This window comes from Labrus mixtus, chromosome 16, assembly GCF_963584025.1.
Source record: "Labrus mixtus chromosome 16, fLabMix1.1, whole genome shotgun sequence".
NCBI classification, from domain to species: domain Eukaryota; kingdom Metazoa; phylum Chordata; class Actinopteri; order Labriformes; family Labridae; genus Labrus; species Labrus mixtus.
In genome coordinates, this window is record NC_083627.1 from 18,635,812 (window position 1) to 18,653,594 (window position 17,783).

The window sequence follows — 17,783 nt, forward strand, 5'->3', positions numbered from 1 at the left end:
TCAAGTCTTGTCATGTCTAAACCGTGTCCAGCATGAAGGAGAAAACAAACGTGTTAAAAGTTTGAAGAACTATTCTGATCAATAGCACTGTTTTTAATGTTGCAATCAGATTTTTTAAAAAGCATATAGTAACAAGGAGAATTATAATTTATCCTGAAATGATCATCTGAAAAATATCTCCAGATTTTCCAAAGAAATCGTTTTCCATATTGTAGCTCATATGGTTACACTCCTGCAGCATGGGCCCTGGTTGCAAACGACCACCCGAGCAGTGGAGTCCCGCCCCCCCCCGCCACAGATCAAGCCTCCGGGCCTTGAACCTGACCCCTCAGGTCCATCTAGGGCGAGCTTGTCACATCGCATCCCCGCTGGCGCATTGTCTCCTGCAGGAGCTCCTCAATGCCTTGAGAGAGATAGATAGTGTGGCCGTCCATCCAACACACCTCCTCTCTCCCCTCTCTGATCCCCGTGGTGCTCCCGGGGTTGACACGGGAGACAAAACCCGCGGAGAGGACTATGAATGGTAAAGGACCGAGGAGGCCGAGGGAGAGCAAAAAGGAGGCGGTGAGCCTTTGTAGTCGGAGAGGAATGCGGAAATGTCCCCGCTCCGTGTCAAACCTCTCTGAAGGGGGTCAGGCCACATTCAGCCGGCGTGGGAAAGCCAGGCAGAGACGGAGCTCACACAGGCGAGCGGGGCTGCAGTTGCATGGGCCTATCCGGGGATATAAGGAAGAAACAAGAAGAAGAAAGAGAGGGGAAAATCCAAAGAAGAGCGTGGTTTTGGAGGGCTGTATCACGCGTTTGCCTTTGTCCTATGACCCCCCCCCCCCCCCCGTCCCTCCTCCCTCCTCCCTCCACGCTACACCCCCTTCCCCTCCACACCCCCCACCCACAAAGTTGCAGTGAGAGTGCGTGTGTGAGTTTTCGTTCAGCCCCCCCACCACCACCACCACCACCATCTCCTCTTCCACCTCCTACTTCTCCTCCTCCTCCTCCCTGTTTGAGTGTCTCTCTGCCTGGTGTAGTCAGAGGGATGGGGGGTTAGAGCCTGCACCGTCCAACTACCTGTGTGGCCCCCGCATGGAGGACAGTGATGCGTTTGATGCAGGACATTTTTTATCCGAGACGCGAGTGTCTCCACAACGTTTTATTGGACATGCCGACGTTACGACATTTTATTGACAACATAAACTAAGGTAAACTATAAAAGTCTGGATATTTATACAGAAATATATATATATATTACAGAACATTGTGCAAAGGTGTTTTAAAATGACATAGAAGTGTTCAATTACAAGGCACCTTAAAACCCGAAAATAGCCATTCCCCTTTCTAGAATTCACTTTAATTAGCTAGTTTGAGCCCACGCGCAATTAAATTAGAAAAAAATAGAGGACGCTGTCTTAGTGAAGGAAAACACCTTTAAAACTCCGCTGCCGTGTTGTTTCACGCAATTGCAACAGTTTCATGTCTGAAAGGTGAGTTTTACTGTGTTTTAAACAGACTGTTGCTTTAGGAAGTTCAGACAATGCAATCAGACAGCCACGTGCTCTCAAAGTTTGTGTCGCCTCATGCACGCACTTCCATGAAAGTTGGGAGAGTTGGCTTGCTGTTTTCCTAGCTTAAGTGACTTATTGTGACATGTTTGTTCTCGTCGTTTGCGTTTTCTCTTTAAAAAAAAAAAAAAAAAAAAAAGTTTAATTCCCTTTAAGAGAGTAAGACAGCCCACATGAGCTTAACTTTAACAACATTGCATGTTGGGTGAATTTTTTTTGTTGTTGTTGCACAAGCTAGACAGTTTATTTTGAGCAAACACAGCTTGAAAAGAGGCTAACGTGTTGAATTTTAATTATTTTACCTTTTTGTTGGTGATAGGAGGACATGAGTTGCTATGCGTAATAGGAGGAGGAGTGGAAGTTCGGACGCAACGGGGCTCTTGTGTTGTTAGTCGGAATAAAACATGATGACAGCCTGTTATTGCTTACCTGGAGCAACATTTGAACAGATTTGACAAAGATGGTGTCTTCCTCCATCTGTGTCTCCCTGTCATCTAGGCATTGTATGTGCCAACTTTTTTCTGTGAATATGCCTTTGTGAGAAACTCTCTGGCTCGTCACCCTCGCCGGGATTCCCCTCAATATTTTCAACGAGAGACGAGGAACACAACACATCTGCAAAAATGGACAGAGAAAGTGCTGGGACTCGATATGAGCCTGTGGCCGAGATTGGAGAAGGCGCTTACGGGAAAGTTTACAAGGCGAGAGATTTGAACAACGGGGGACGCTTTGTAGCTTTAAAAAGAGTCCGAGTCCAGACGGAGGAAGAGGGGATGCCTCTCTCTACCATCCGGGAGGTGGCGGTACTGAGACAACTTGAAGCCTTCGAGCACCCCAATGTTGTCAGGTAAGTGAAGGGGAGAGGTGGGTAGGCCTGTGTGGGTGAATACTTTGATGTGTAGGCATGTTTGCAAATTTATTTTTAGAGGTGGGGGTGGGGAGGGGGGGGGGGCAGGCAGAGACTGGTAGAACTTTTTTGTACAAGGTAAAGACATGCAACTTCCTTTTTTGATGATCTGTGGTGGCGACCATGCTGCCTTCTTTGACCTACAGGTTAGGCTTACATTATGCTGCCTGTCCTCTGCTTTTGTAGCAGACATCTTGTAACTGTCATCTGAGTGAGCTGGTTGATGACACCTTCAGAAGACAGTGGCTACACACCTGTCAGACCACACCTTTCTTCAATCCCACTGTCTATACTCATTGTCAGCTTAATATCATTGACGGTCTCCTCTCCTACCACACTGAACCCCTCATGTATTCATCTATGAAAAAGGTTATCCCCCGTTCAGAACATGCATTCACCAGCAGAACATGGATCTGTGTGTATACCTGAGTGGTAGTGCTAATCACGCTGAATTTCACAATCAATTCATCTGCATGTCATTTATTGAAAAAGAAACTACCTCTTACCTTATTCTGAGGCTGAAGTCAACATCATTAGATTGGTTTTGCTTTACTAGTCAGAACAACAAAAAGAATCAGATCAGAATCCCCCCCCCCCCAATTTCTTTTCAAAATATCATTCACATATGTTATATTGTTGTAAGTGAATGTGTCTGCTAGAATTTTGTAAGTTATATTCTGGATATTATAAACACTGCATCTGGGACTAGTGCGCGGTTAAATGTCACAGCACCAATGTTACTGTGTGTCCATGTCAAATAAAAAAGTAAAACGAAATAAAATTCCATCCAATGAGATGCTGTATTTGGTAACATATACAGAATATCTACAATTTAATATTCTTCACCAAAGTTAACTCCCTTGGTAGTTACTGGACTGAAATACAGTAAAACTACACAGTGCGACAAAATCCACAGAAAGAAAACTACAGGTTTTTATTGATGTGGCCTTAAGCAAGACACTCGCACTCTCCCAGCTCAGTTACTGTACGTCAAACTGGATTTAGTGGAAATACTCAAGTTAAAGACATCTCTGGTTTTGAGTTGTCCTCCTTCCTCCTCTGCATGTGGAGGCCATTTTCTTTCACTTTTGTTATGAATTGTTCACTCAGAGGTCAGAGACTGCGTCATATGTTGGAACTTGCCAAGGTCTAGCCTTGGTACAGGTTTATTATGGAATATTGAGTGCTTTGGGATTGAAGGGGAAGCTCTAAATGGATGTTTTAGAAGCACAGTTGAAGCCCTTGGGCCTCTGACAATATATCCCCAGCGTATCAATGAATAATGGAGGATAGTGTTTTTCTCTTAATGGGTTCAAAATGGGATATGTTCTCACTGGAAGACACAGCTTGCACTAAAGCTCTCTTATGTAAATTTTATTAAAAAGTTCAACACATTTTGTTGCGACCATGAAAGCAATTTTTGAACAGAGGGACTTTGCTGTTCTCCGCTTTTGCCTCTCGCAGCTCACCACCAGCAAGAGTGCATTGTGGGCTTTCTGTGTGACTCCAGGCAACCCCTGGATGTTTGTAATGAGGCCCATTATTCATTCCATATGTTCAGTGTCTGCTAAGAGCCCCCATTGTAGCCCAACAATCGAGCTGTGAGGGGCTTCTAACCTCAGCGCTTCGAGAGGAGGGCGCCGTCTATGCTGTGACATCATGCACATAAACCCTGAATGATACCTCACCCACCGCACTGACTGAGGAGGTTCAGTCATTTCATTCCATGCATCCATTTTAAATGGCTTATGTTGGTCAGCTAGTTTGAAATGAAGATGCACAGGTGTTTTAAAGTTTTGATATGACATTGAAAGGGTTACTATCAGTTAACATTTTAGACATTCCCTATTTATTGTCAGTATTTGCTCAAATTCCCTTTGCCATTTTTTGGGTTGGAAGATAAAGCTGATGCACAGTGTGATGTCATGAACACACCATTACATGAATTGAAAGCTTTTTAGAACATCCACATTAGTTTTACACACATTAAAGTATATGTTGGCGTTTGTCATTTATTTCAAAGTCAATAAATATGATAAGAATGTTTAAGTCAAAGTCTTTGGGAAACACGATCTTCCTTCTTGTGATACTTGCCTCGCAGATTGGAAATTACTCTATGAATCATACTTCTGATTTTATTGTCTCGTTCGAATACCCTGATAGTCGTAGTAATAAATACACAATATAAAGGCAATGTGATCACAGTCATCCATTACCTTGATACAAATGTGTTTGATGGAGATCCTTCTTCACAGCTCCGTCAGCTCGTGTGTTGTTGTGATAAAGATGCTGCCTCTGCAGCAGCTACAGGCACTCGACTTCCCAGAGAGCATCAGGAGTTGTCATAGTGCTGCTGGAAGAATGCTGCTTGTGGTCCCCAGCTCTTTGAAGAGGACATTCTGGAAAGCTTTTTCAGCTTTTCACCAAAGCCTGCTTTGGCAGGTCTGCTGACATAATCTGGATTCTTGGCCTTAGTTTGTTGCCTAGTGAAGCACCATAAGCGCATGTGTTTAAGGCCTGATGGTCCTGAATTTCCAGAAGCTTTTCATACCTTTTTTTTTACTGCCTACTGACAATAGGTTCAAAAGGCCCAAGATGTCTGATGTCCGAGGAGAGAGACTAGGTGATGCTTGACTGACCAGCTAAAAAGTCAAAATGTTAAACTTTCATAATGATGACCTTTCAGAATATTTTTCTATCGCTGAACTGAAAAATGCTAACTCTTTTTTTTTTTTTTTTTTTTTTTTTTTGCTGCATCAACATCCACATTTTTCATGCATGTACTTAAACTTGTCGTAGAAGTAGCCACACAGGTGAACCTGGTAACATTAGCAACCAGCCCCTCTACAATATGGCGCTCCATAAACACTCATCATTCATTATTGTGTCTGAAATCACATTCTAATTCGGCACTTCATTTGGTTTTTCTGTTGAAGACTTTATTGTGAGCTCATTGGCACTTTTGCACTTTTTGCCGATGCACAGAGCACCGATAAAGACATGATATTATATATTACTTGGTTAGTGACTGTCTGTTGTACACTACTTTTCTCAACGCATTGTTTTATGAAATAAGTAATCATTGTCACTCAGAATTTGTGGAGCACTACAAAACAGTGAATCCTTGTAATAGTGTACTAGTAGTGGGTGCTTTCAGCCACAGTCAATGTCATTAGTTCTACCTGTCTTTAAAATGTCTTCAACTGCCCAACTCACTCCTTATTAACCCTGAAAGAAAAACATGTTACGATTCTCCAGTGTGAAATAGATGCAATAGATTGTTTTAGGGGCTTAACACAACACAGCCAAAACATAAAAACATACAAATGCTTCCAAAGAAGACGTTACCAGTTAAATGTTTAGATTGCTCCTACTCAGTACTACTAAGGGTTAAACTGGAAGGAACTGGTAAAAGTTAAACAAGGGAAATATTTCAGACGATGGCCATTTCTGCAGGATAATTAGGGACATAACAATGATATGCACAAGATAAGGAAAAAGGTGTTTTGATTCTACATTCAGTCTCATTAGCTGTGGTCGGTCGCTCTGTCGCAGCAGGCTGAGCAGAGTGGGCCAACGTTAAATCAAGAATATTGATGTCCTCCACCTGTTTCTCTTGTTCCAGGTTGTTTGATGTGTGTACAGTGTCTCGGACTGACAGAGAAACCAAACTCACTCTAGTCTTTGAGCATGTGGACCAGGACCTGACCACCTACCTGGAGAAGGCCCCTGACCCCGGGGTACCACCTGAGACCATAAAGGTAACCATTACCCTAGTTACCTAGAGGTTTGAATGTTTGTGTTGGAGGCTTTAATGATGATTGTTATTATTATTAGAACACTATTTTTGGATATTTTAACAAGGAAAGATTTCAAAAACAACAACAAATGGAAGAAGGTACTGTGAAATATTGCTTGCAATCTCTACTTGAAATGTAAAGGAAGCTATTTGCTAATCTTCTGTGGTTGTACATTGCATGGCTAGAGCTGTGTCTGCATGGTACTGAGTGAGTTTACAGAGGACAGAGAAAAGTTCCCCTTTAACATCAGAGGTACCGGAGCATTCTGGAGGGCAGCACATGTGGCAGATGGGCTGCAAATTAGAGGCTCCCCATCTTCTCTATTTTCAGCCTTCAAGTCCACACTGTATTAACAGATGGAGACAAAAAGTCTGTGTGTGAAGTACTAGCCCTAAAACTCTTTTTTTTTTTTTTTTTTTTTTTTTTTTTAAAGTGGACTCGATTAAATGCTAGCTGCAAGTTTAATGTCTGTACCATCAACTCATTCAAACTCACAACAGATATAACATTTCTCCATAAATCAATTCACAGAGTATCTGTTTTCTCTTTGCCAAAAGGTCGGAAATTGATTTTTTCCACAATCCCGTTTCTCTCTTTATTTCCATTTTTTCCCACCCTCAATTCTTTTTAAAAATCTCTTCATCGTGTTTCACCCCAAGGTCTGTAAATGTATCATGCACAATATCGTAAAAAAAGGAAATCTCTATTTTTGGACAGATGGGGCCTCAGAGTTTAAAGTTTCGTATTTGAAACGGAGAAGTTCTTGATGCTAGAATCACCGTTTGTTTTCACCTTTAGGGCTGGGTTTGTGTGCGATAATTTTGTGTCGAGCTGTAATGTCGACGGGATGCTGTGCAAGTGAAGATGAGTCAGGTAGATCACACCTGAGGCATTCCCATGCCTTTCTCTGAAGATGATACACTGTGCAGTACAGTAGTTTGGATATTCACCCAATGATGATTGTGTGGATAATAATGGTGGTGTGCTCGAGATATAATACCTCTAATGAAACACTGACACTGCTTTTTGACATTGGATATAAATTCTCAGCCATTGTGAAATTATTTGTAGTTTTAAATACTCTGATTATTAGGCTGTACAGTAAATGTATAAGTAAACACAACAAACATCTGTCCTTTTTCCAAGTACTTTTCAAATGTGAAGATCTGCTCTGTGTGTTTGTTTTTGGACTGTTGATTAACAGAATGTAGATAAGTCACCTTGTCCCCACTCTCGCATTTTAAAGGTAAAACAATACATGAATAGTGAATTAAAAAAAATAGAGGAATCAATTGCTGGAAAAAGTTGTTCATTGGAGCCTTAGAAGTCAGTCATTTTTCATGATGAATGATAGCTTGTCTCCACTTCTTTTTGTATGAGGATTTACTTATCAAATAGTTTTCATCATTGAAAATAAAAAATATTTAGGTTCATTATTAAGAAAGCAATCTGAAGGTCATTCCTCAGGTTTGAGAACTGTTTTCTTATTTGTCGTCGAGACAGTGCCACATGTATTATTTAAAAGGGGAAAACCCCTCTTAATGTTCTATGGTCTTTTTTCACAGGCATTCAAGTTGTCATACTTGATCATACACATAAATAGTAGTAGTTTTCTGTAGCAGGTTTATATTGATATTCCTTTCTTTAAAACAGCCAAAGACTTAATCTCAGATCTGGTTTACTTTCATTTTTCCACAAACCTACCAAACACTTTTTTTTTTTAAGATTGCTAGTGTCAGAACTGTGAGAAAAAATGATAGTTTCCCCCTCAAAGTCTGATGTTGCAATCCCACAAGCACTTCGTTTGAAGCATACTGACCCCTAAAGACCTCCTTCTTAAGCTTTCCCTAACATCCATATGGCCTTTAGGGGACAAAAGGACAAAGTCGGAGTGACATGAAGACACTGGCACCATCCCCTGTTGTAGGACAGTGGACAACCCCCCCCTCCCCAACAGCCTAATGTGGTCTTGGCAGATGTCACCAGATAGTGTATCTCAGTCCAGCTTTCACAGCACGACATACCTGTGCCTATCAGATATAATGTCCACCTTTTCAAGACTGTCAACTTTGAATACCAAGAACTAAGAAAAAGCAGTCACACCAAAAACAACAGACATACTTCCCCCGAAAACCAGACTCTCCCCAGCCTGTCCACTGCACGCCCCCCTCCCTCCACCACCCACCCACCACTCTGCCTTACTCAGACTCAAGACCCACCACATGGTCATTGATGAAAGAGGTCCTCCTCCAGGAATCAAATGAGCTGGAATGACATCAAGCAGCCAGTCTGCCCCGGCCTCAGTGCTCCTCAGCCGGGCAAGCGCTTGGGTCTCACCCACCCTCCTCCGCCGCCACTCTGCAAGCTTCCATAGCTCTATTCTCTGGGCCCATAAAGGGGGAGGTTAATGAAGCATGGGGAGGGAATTACACTAACGCTAACCGGCAGATGTCCCATATTGTGCCTGGCTACAATAAACAATATGGCTGCCTCTGGTGCATTTGCATCAGAAAAGGAGGCGAACCCAGTAAGCCATGTTTTGACTGCATCTTGCGGAGAGATGACTACTTTTTTGGTCCTTCTGCCTTTTTTAGGGTCATATGTGTCACCAATTGTGATTTTTCTTCCTGGCCAAGTTGTATGCGGAGATTAAAAGGTTGAAGTTTGGGCTTGAAGACTTTTGTGTGCTATGCAACTTAAGTGAGTTCTGTTGCTGCTTGGTTAGATATTTTGTGGCTGAGAGATGTAAAGAAATGTCTTTGTGTAACATGAGGTATTAAACTGTGTGACTGTATTTATTAAGATATTAGTTACACATAGCTAAACTTGGGATTTCCCATTTTCAAATGCAGCCAACTAACAGTTGATCATTTGAATGTTACTCAGCTGTGACAGTAATTGATACAGCAGAAGAGATGACACTCAGGCAGAGGGGGGCACAGTGTTATTTGCGTGTTTGTCTAAAAGTCACACTTCTGAGATAATTAGTGTTTACTAGGAAATGCTGTTGAAAGGAAGCACGGCAAAATGGCTATTTAAAGCAGAGAGGAACTGGTGGTGTGGTGGGGGGGCTGCTATTGTGTCAGGCACCCCCCCAGAACACACACACACACATACAAAATAACCAACTGCCTGCCTCTCTCCTATGGCTCTGTCTGTCTGCTGCCCTCCTCACCGGGTCATGGCTGGATGGAGATGTAGAAAGGAAGGTCTGTTCATGCATCCTGCTTGCCCTTGGTCAGAGGGCACACACACACAGCATGCTTACACACACACACACACACACACACACACACACACACACACACACAGATGCACCCTTACACAGTCTGAGGTGCACATTCGAACAAATAATGTTGTACACACTTACATCAACCAAGAGGGACACTGTGTGTTTACAAACACACACACACACACACACACATCACACCCTGTCTCCGCAGCATTGTGTGTGGCGCCTTGTCTCTTCTTCCATGGCCAGCACAGCAGCCAGCCCCGCGCCGTTTGCTAATGTTTTCTGCTTGAGTGTGCAGACCCCTTTGACTCACTCACCAGCTGGTCAGCCAGTGAATAGCGCTGCGGGCTCAGGTCCATGTCACTTGTGAGGTCTTGGCGGAGAGTGTGTGTGTGTGTGTTTTGGAGGGGGGTGTACAGCACCAAGATGCAACAAACCCCCACCAGCATCACAGTATTACAATTCACAAATATCTGTTTTCTCTTCAGGTTGTTGCCTTTAGTTTTCTGACAGATCAAATGACTGTGGAAGCACATGTATTACCTGCATAATCTCCCTATTTATTTGTATTTGTCATAAGGCTTTCACCTGAAATGACTCCATATACAAGATTTTAACCAAACAATCCAAACTCCAGCTCTGCCAAAACCACCTGGCCACAATCCCCTGTTAATGACTTGTACTTGTTTACAGGTGCAGGACCTGTTTGAGAGTATTTCAGTTTGAATAGAACAAGTCTTAGCTGGTTTTGACATAGTTGACTGCTGTTCACACCAGTCTACTTGTGCTCGTCTGTCATGGAGGCAGTCAGAGCCTATGGCCTTTCTGAGGTCAGATTTTGGGCATAAAAAAAGACAACAAGAGCTGATTAACTGAATTAGGACAGCTGCTATAATAGAGAGAGCCATGCTTGTACAGAGCAGGGCCCCTCGCTGTCTGTTGGTTATCGAACATCTGCTACAGTTGACAAGAAAAGTCAGGCCTCCTCTAGTTAACTCCCCCCTTGCCACAGTGTCTCTGCCTTTGTGCTTAAGTTCTCACTGCATGAACCTGTCATTCTGGCCTTTTGTTGCCTGGCTTGACAGGGACAAATTCAAATTCTGACGTACAGATGTGAGAGTTGGAGCTGAATCAAATTCTTGACTGTTCAAGTGTCATTTTCTATCGCCACTATCCAAAAGCTCAGAACCAATTTTACCTATTTGGTCATATTAATTGTTGTCATTGTCATAATTATCCATCACTCTCTCTCTTTTTTCCTGTTTTGTTCTCTTGCAGAATATGATGTACCAGCTTCTCCAGGGGCTGGACTTCCTGCACTCACACCGCGTGGTTCACCGTGACCTAAAGCCGCAGAACATCCTGGTCACCAGCGCAGGACAGATCAAACTGGCCGACTTCGGCCTGGCCCGCATCTACAGCTTTCAGATGGCGCTCACTTCTGTGGTGAGTTATGTCGTTTTTAAATATCTGAATTCAGTTTTTCTCATCCAAAAGTTTCTTGAAGCAGAGTGACTAAACACAAACACTGTTAACTCAGCTGAAGAAGAAAGACTTGTGGGTTGCAGGATGTTTAAACTGGGTCGCAGACAAAAATAGACTTGGAAAGGGCAATGTTGCATGACCTCAAATATTAGTTTGTGTTGTCATAAAGTGCACAGGCTCTGAAGAGTTTGGCTAATTTCCACCTACATAAAGTAATTAGTACTAAGTACTACAGCCGTGTCCTCCAAATTCTGTCATACTTGCTACAGAGGAAATTTAAGTTAAAAAACTCCAGAAATAAGAAATACAACAAGGTGTTCTGTCCACTGATATATGTGCTAAATGCAACAAAACACAATCGTGTTGCTAGTGCCTTAATCTTTTTAAGAGCTGTTTATTTTCACCCGAGTATTCAGAATAATGAATAGTTGCTACTGACTCTACCTTTTAATGCTTTTGTGCAGATATTTGCCAATGCTATTGTGCACTCTCTTCATATAGTCTTTACAACAAGCATCCTCACAGAGGACTCATCTGATGTGAGAACCGATTCTGGAGTGAAACCTTTTAAAACCTGAATTGTGTTGTTTTGGCGACATAATAAAATATATGCCTACTGCTACTGAAGATCGTCAAACAGGCAGAGAGAAACAGAGGGAGAAAATGAGGTTAGCAAAGTCTGGACCTTGGTTTGTTTAATAAAATCTGGGTTATTAAGCGGGCCATTTTCTGTGCGTGCTGCTCAAAGGGATTTCAGTCAGCAGCAGATCGGCTCTTTCTCTCGCTCTCTCTCTTTCTCTCTCTCTCTCCATCTTACTAGTTAATTTATGATTAATTAATTCAGTTATGCCATGCAAAAATGAAATATGAACTATAAATTGCCTACTTGTATACAGCTGCAGGCTATGGCTGAAATAGTGGAAAAACACAAGTACTATTAAAGTTGGCATGTTTGTAAAAGCATTTAGATGAATGATATAATCCTTGCATAAATTTGCTTCATTAACAGCAGTAGAGTTTTTAAAAGAAACCAAAGCTGACCCAAGAAGGGATCTTTATAAAGTGGTGAAGTAAAGGCACACATTTTTACAAAAAAATGTATGTGAATGCAGGAAAAGAAACGTTTGTTGATGAAAGTTAAATTTATAATACAATGAATGACATTAGGAAAGTTACAAACAGGATTTAAAAAAAATATATATATTAAATAAACATACATTTTGGGCTGGCACACCTAGGCAGTGCGTGCGGGATGGGTGGGTATTGTTCAGGCTTTTTTCGTCCTTTGCCAATCACATCTTTGATCCAGACGCACACAAACCAACACACTGACACACCGCCTTGAACTATCCGCCCGTCTCTGGAGACTGAGATGAAAAGCGTCTAAAGTGACGTTGCGGGCACTTACAGGGCATCAGCGAGCAGCTCTGCAGCATCAGGCAGAATGATAGGGTTTCTCTGTGTAAAATGAGAGCCAGGCGCCCCCGCGGTCCGTCTCAGGAATCCCTCAGTGGCTGCTGCAGACGGGGATGGGACAGACGAGGAGAGACGGACACCCCTCCCTTCCCACTGTCGGTACTTTGATGTCCAACTGGTGAGCTGTGGGCTCTGATGACCAGATAAAATGTAGAGAGAGACTGAAAGGAGTCTTTGGAAGACTTGAAGATAGAGAAAGATGAGACGTTTAAGATTAAGGGAGCAGGCTACTTCTCATTATGTTGTTATAAGCTTTAATTACAAAGAGAGTTTTTTGATGCGTCACTTTCACACATATATTTGCTTCCATGGCATAGCTTTTTTTTTTTTTGCTAATTATCTTGATCTATTCAGAAATGTTTCGTTTATACATTTCAGTATATTGTATATCAGTTTGCTTAATGATAAGACTAAGATGTTTTTTTTTCTTGTCATGTTTTTTTCATGGAGGATTGGATATTAGTACCGGTCTTTCCATCAACCTTTCAAGCTAGAAGTGCTGTGTCAGTTAAAGAAGATGGATTATAATTTGAAAGAAACTGGGACGGACGAGTAAATGTAAATATTACTCACCAGATCTGCTTATGAAGCATGAGAATGATCAGAAGCCAGATGGGGGTTGTAGTTTTAGAGCCATGAAACTTTGGTGATGCCAAGTAAGCAAAACTAATAAGAGAACTTTAGCCACGCTCCTCCACTAATGGAGCATCTGTCCATCTAAAGTAAACAAACGTCCTTTTGGATGGACTGCAAACTTTGATGCTGCTCTCATGAAAAGACTGACAAACACAGTCTGTGCCTTTTGTGACTGCTCAACAAGAGTTTTATTGAAAATGCAGACTGCTTCTGAGTTTGAAACCTTTTCTTGCATACGATTGGTATTGACCTAAGATCACTGATTAAGTGTATTAATTAATTGTTTTCTTGGCACACTAGGAAACAGTCGCTGTGGGCTATTTAAGAAGTAATCAAATCTAAGCTTAATATTCTGCATTTATTATCAGAACAGTATCCCTCTCTTTTCCATACCTGATATGAGCCAAACAATAGACTCCGGGAACGTTTAAATTACATTTTGTTAATGATTATTCAGATTGGATTGGAACTGATTCAGATATTTGATCACTGTTGATTGAAATGACATGATGCGGTTATTGACAAAGTTATTATCCTAGCAGGAAAGCAGGCACGTTTTTTTTTTTCTTTGTTGAGTTAATGTTTTTCTGTTATGACTCGACAGGGGTAATTTTGTCAAATTAATTATAAGGGAATTCACCTACAGTAATAACTGGTAGAAACTAAGTACCTGAAACTACTCACACGCACACACAACACACACTCATTTCCTTCCTTGGGGCCCAAAAGTGAGACGGAGGATGTGTGTGCGTTTGCGCAGGAGAGTGCTGCAATGTGAGCACAGGGTCTAAAGCTAATGCTGCCCTGTCTGGAATCCCCCTATCAGTCCACACACACACACACACACACACACATAAGACACCCAAATTGTCCCTTCATCCATTCAGTGTTTCCTCTTGCTAATAAAAGCAGATTGAGAGATGCACACATGTACATCAACACACTGTGTTAAAGATGATCTTCCCCTTTGCCCAACAGACAAGCAGTTGCTTATTTAGTCACTGAAGGCCACCGTTACTGGCACACAGATGGGCTTTGGAGAACTGTTGTTTCCTCAGCGAACGGGGCACTTCTCTCTCACTTTCAAAGTGATTCATTTAGCACTTCTAAGATGACAACATAGCTGCGTTAAGCATTTGCATGAAGTCGTCAAAAAAGAGTCCCTTGCTCCTTTCTTCTCTTCCCAGTGTCACTTACTGAAAGCAGTACTCTTGTTCTTTCTGCTGATGATTTACCACAACTGCTCCAACTTCTCTTTTTGCAATGAGTTTGCTTTCTCACCTAGCAACGAGTGGGGCTGTTAATATGTCATTGACCAAAAATCTGCTTTCTGTGTATTTAACAAAAAAGTGTGCAATGGCGTCTGGCTACACTAGCACATGCATGGTTACATGTGACTGTTGGCCCCATCAGCATCACCCACCTACCATGTTGCACATATTTCACCTTCAGAGAGAGTTAGAGGGAGCGAGAGAGAGAGAGGGAGGTAGACTTAAAGGGAGAGAGCGAGAAAGAGAGAGAGACCACCCATTGGGTCGGTACTGGGGTCCGGATTAGGCTGCCCCTGGCAATCCCTGGAGGGTCGTTGCTTTGTTGATGGTTTTTTAATGACCCCAGCCTGGCCAAGGGCTCATTGTACTGGTTTGAGTGGCAGGCAGATGGGGAAAGCTGATGGGTTAATCTGACAAACCAGAGAAGAGAAGAGTGGAGAGGGTTTTTCTTTCTGTCCATCACAATGCGATTCCATCTCTGCCAAAGCCCTTGAGGACATTTCTTCTGATGCTGTTTGAATTTGGATCAATAGCGATAGCAGAACCCAACCAGACTATAATGTTGATTAACATTTCTAAGTATATGTGATGCCATGTTAGCTAATCTAAATAACTTAACACCAGATCAAACAGAAGAATAATACCTAAGATGATCCTGCTTACATACTGTTACACTGTGCTGAAAATGTAGTTTCCAGTACTAATAAAGTAGGACTATCTTCCAACATAAATACACATTCTTGTGTATTGATAAACATTTTATTTACTAGCAAAAATGGTTCTCTGGCTTTTAAAAGTGCAAGTAATTCACCATGTCAGCCCTACAAATGAAAACTTATAGTAGGAAATCATCCTTATTGATTATGTCTCAATCATCTGAAAGTGATAGAGGAGTGCAGGTTGCATCAGGTGTTGTCTTCCAAATATAACCTCCAATCACCTGACCGTGGGGGTCTTTCCGGCCACATATTGGCAGCCATTGTTGTACGGGGATCCCATGAAGTCCATTAGCGTCGGCTCTCATGGATGTCATGCGACTGTCGTTGCTTGTCAAATTAGATTTGGAAAACTCCAGAGGAATACCACCAGACCTTTTATGTTATCACTTATTATTGAAGTCTTGTTTTTCTAGCTTGAAACCAAAATAAACCGAGGGGGTGCTATGATTTACAGAAGATCACAAGATAAGCATATTTCAGTGAGAACTATTTTTTTCTGTGTGTTCTCTGAGATGATCTTAAGTGAGTGTGTTATTGAGTTACACAGCAGCCGAAGCCAATTCTCTAAGTCTTGAAGCCAGGTCCTTTCAAGTATTTCTCAGTAAATAAATGGTCTCTGAATTCCCTTTTATATTATCAAATGAACCAATTATTATAACCATGCTTTTATATGTTATCATTGCTCAAAGCTGAATCTTCTAAGGGCGCACTCACTCCTTGTGAGCGCTCCCTACCGTGCTCAAGGACGGTACACTTCATTGGCTCTAGCACGGTTGGAAGAGGTGTGCTTCGACACGGTACAGTTCATGCACAAGCACGGGCACACAACGTGGACAGCCTTCATTGTCAAGAAATCCCAGAGTTCTATGGCTGTATCTGACTAATTTGACTCAAAAAGTAACAAAGTAGCTTGGGGGGGTGAGTACGCCCCTTACAGAGTCTGTGAAGTAACTGTCATACTTTCCTGTAAACGTGTTGTTGTAGACATGCAGATTAGGGAAATTGTTACCTGATCAGGTGTTTTCCCAATTGTTCCCCTTCTCCCCCCTCACTTAGAGCCCTCCCACTACCTTTACCAGAAGACGCAAATATCTTAGGTGACAATAAACAAATTGAATCCAGATTTCCTGCTCAAACTGTAACAGGTCTTTACAATACAAAGCTTTTAAGCACAGTCACACTCTATTCAGACTTCATACTTTTTTATTATGAATGTTTTTTTTGGCTATTTTTGGACTCTGAACACGAGTTTTGGGGAAATGTTTGGTGTTCTCACTTCTTAAATCATACGCTAATCTCACTAGATAGTGATGATAATGTAGAAGAAATGTCTTGAAGTTGGCACACCATACGCTTCTTGATATCATCTGCTTCCTAGGTTGGCCCTTGTTATATAAAATGAACATTTAACTTACTGGTTTTTTTAAATTTTATTTTTTAAGATTTATTTTTGGGCTTTTTGTGTCTTTAATGGAGAGACAGGAGAGTGGATAGAGATAGAAATCAGGGAGAGAGAGTGGGGAATGACATGCGGGAAAGGAGCCACAGGCTGGAACCTGGGCCGCCCGCTTTGAGACTATAGCCTCCATACATGGGGCGGGCACACTAACCACTGCGCCACCAGCGCCCCTAACTTACAGTTTTTAAGACAACAACTGAAAGGAACAAACCTCAATGCAAAACAGACATATCTTATAATCTTTAAAGTGCATCATACATGCAAGCATCATGAGCACACTGTCGCCGGCTCTGAACAGAGCTTAGGTGGAGAATCTGATGAAACGGATCTTTCTCACTGATGATGAAAAAGGTTGAACTGGACAGTCATGTCTGTGGTTGCCTTCTTATGCCAGACAATGTGTTTCTACTCTGGACAGACTAACAGACAGAATAGGAGGCCAGCAGCAGCAGGGAGAGGGAGGGAGGGAGGGGGGGGGGGGGACCCTGCACTGCACGCAGGAGAGCACGTGCAGTACTCTGGGAATGTTTAGATATCTCCTCATACGGCTCCGCATGGGAAAAAAAAAAGGAAAAGTCATGCTCTGTGCTTTGACTGCAGCCGGCTGGAGCAAAGGGGGCTGGCCCCAATTTGACATAAGCAAACACACACAGTTTACACACACTCATTCTAACTAGGATTTGACTGTAAGTGCACACATTGAAACACAAAAATGAACATAGTTTGCTCAAACATTGTTGCACAACGTACCACGGTCAGTGCAATTGTTACTTATTTGAGCATGCACCCTCTCTTAAGGGTGCCTAAAAGGCATACATGTAGCACCCCATGCACACAGAAAACACACACTCCTCCACACTCTACTGTATTTATTGTTGATGGTCTCTTGGCATTCCTCCAGGTAGGGAAAAGGGGTTACTGATTGGTGTGTTTGTGTGTGTGGGAGGTGCATGCACGCACACACCAGCATCTGGATATTAAAGCCTTGTCTGTACCAGCAATGGCAAAAGGAAGAAGAGGAAAAAAAGAGAAAAAAAAATTACAGCATATATCAGGAATTTTCCAGCTAATGATGTGCGGATGTGGTAGCACTGGGGAGAGAGAGCCACTGACTGTGCTGTCTTTGTTTCGCTCGCCGAGGGCCCCATGCTGCATTCCTGTACACTGTGCATACTTTGGCAACAGTCGTACTGCCCGTTTTTTCTCTTTTACTGTATACTGTTTGTGTGCTGCTCTTGC

At 42.3% G+C, this 17,783-nt stretch overlaps 1 protein-coding gene across 2 annotated transcripts in view; it reads left to right on the plus strand.

Moving 5' to 3' along the window:
• Positions 1-399: 399 nt before the first annotated feature.
• The window catches only part of cdk6 (cyclin dependent kinase 6), a 33,901-nt gene continuing 16,517 nt past the window's right edge, over positions 400-17,783 (plus strand). The window contains exons 1-4 of one of the 2 annotated variants that reach the window (XM_061060545.1): positions 400-1,196; positions 1,876-2,403; positions 6,089-6,224; positions 10,777-10,944. In XM_061060545.1, the coding sequence (XP_060916528.1) occupies positions 2,180-2,403; positions 6,089-6,224; positions 10,777-10,944 (528 nt within the window). In that variant the 5' untranslated portion in view covers positions 400-1,196; positions 1,876-2,179. The remainder of the gene's footprint in view (positions 1,197-1,875; positions 2,404-6,088; positions 6,225-10,776; positions 10,945-17,783) is intronic. The other variant, XM_061060546.1, reaches the window with a different exon arrangement.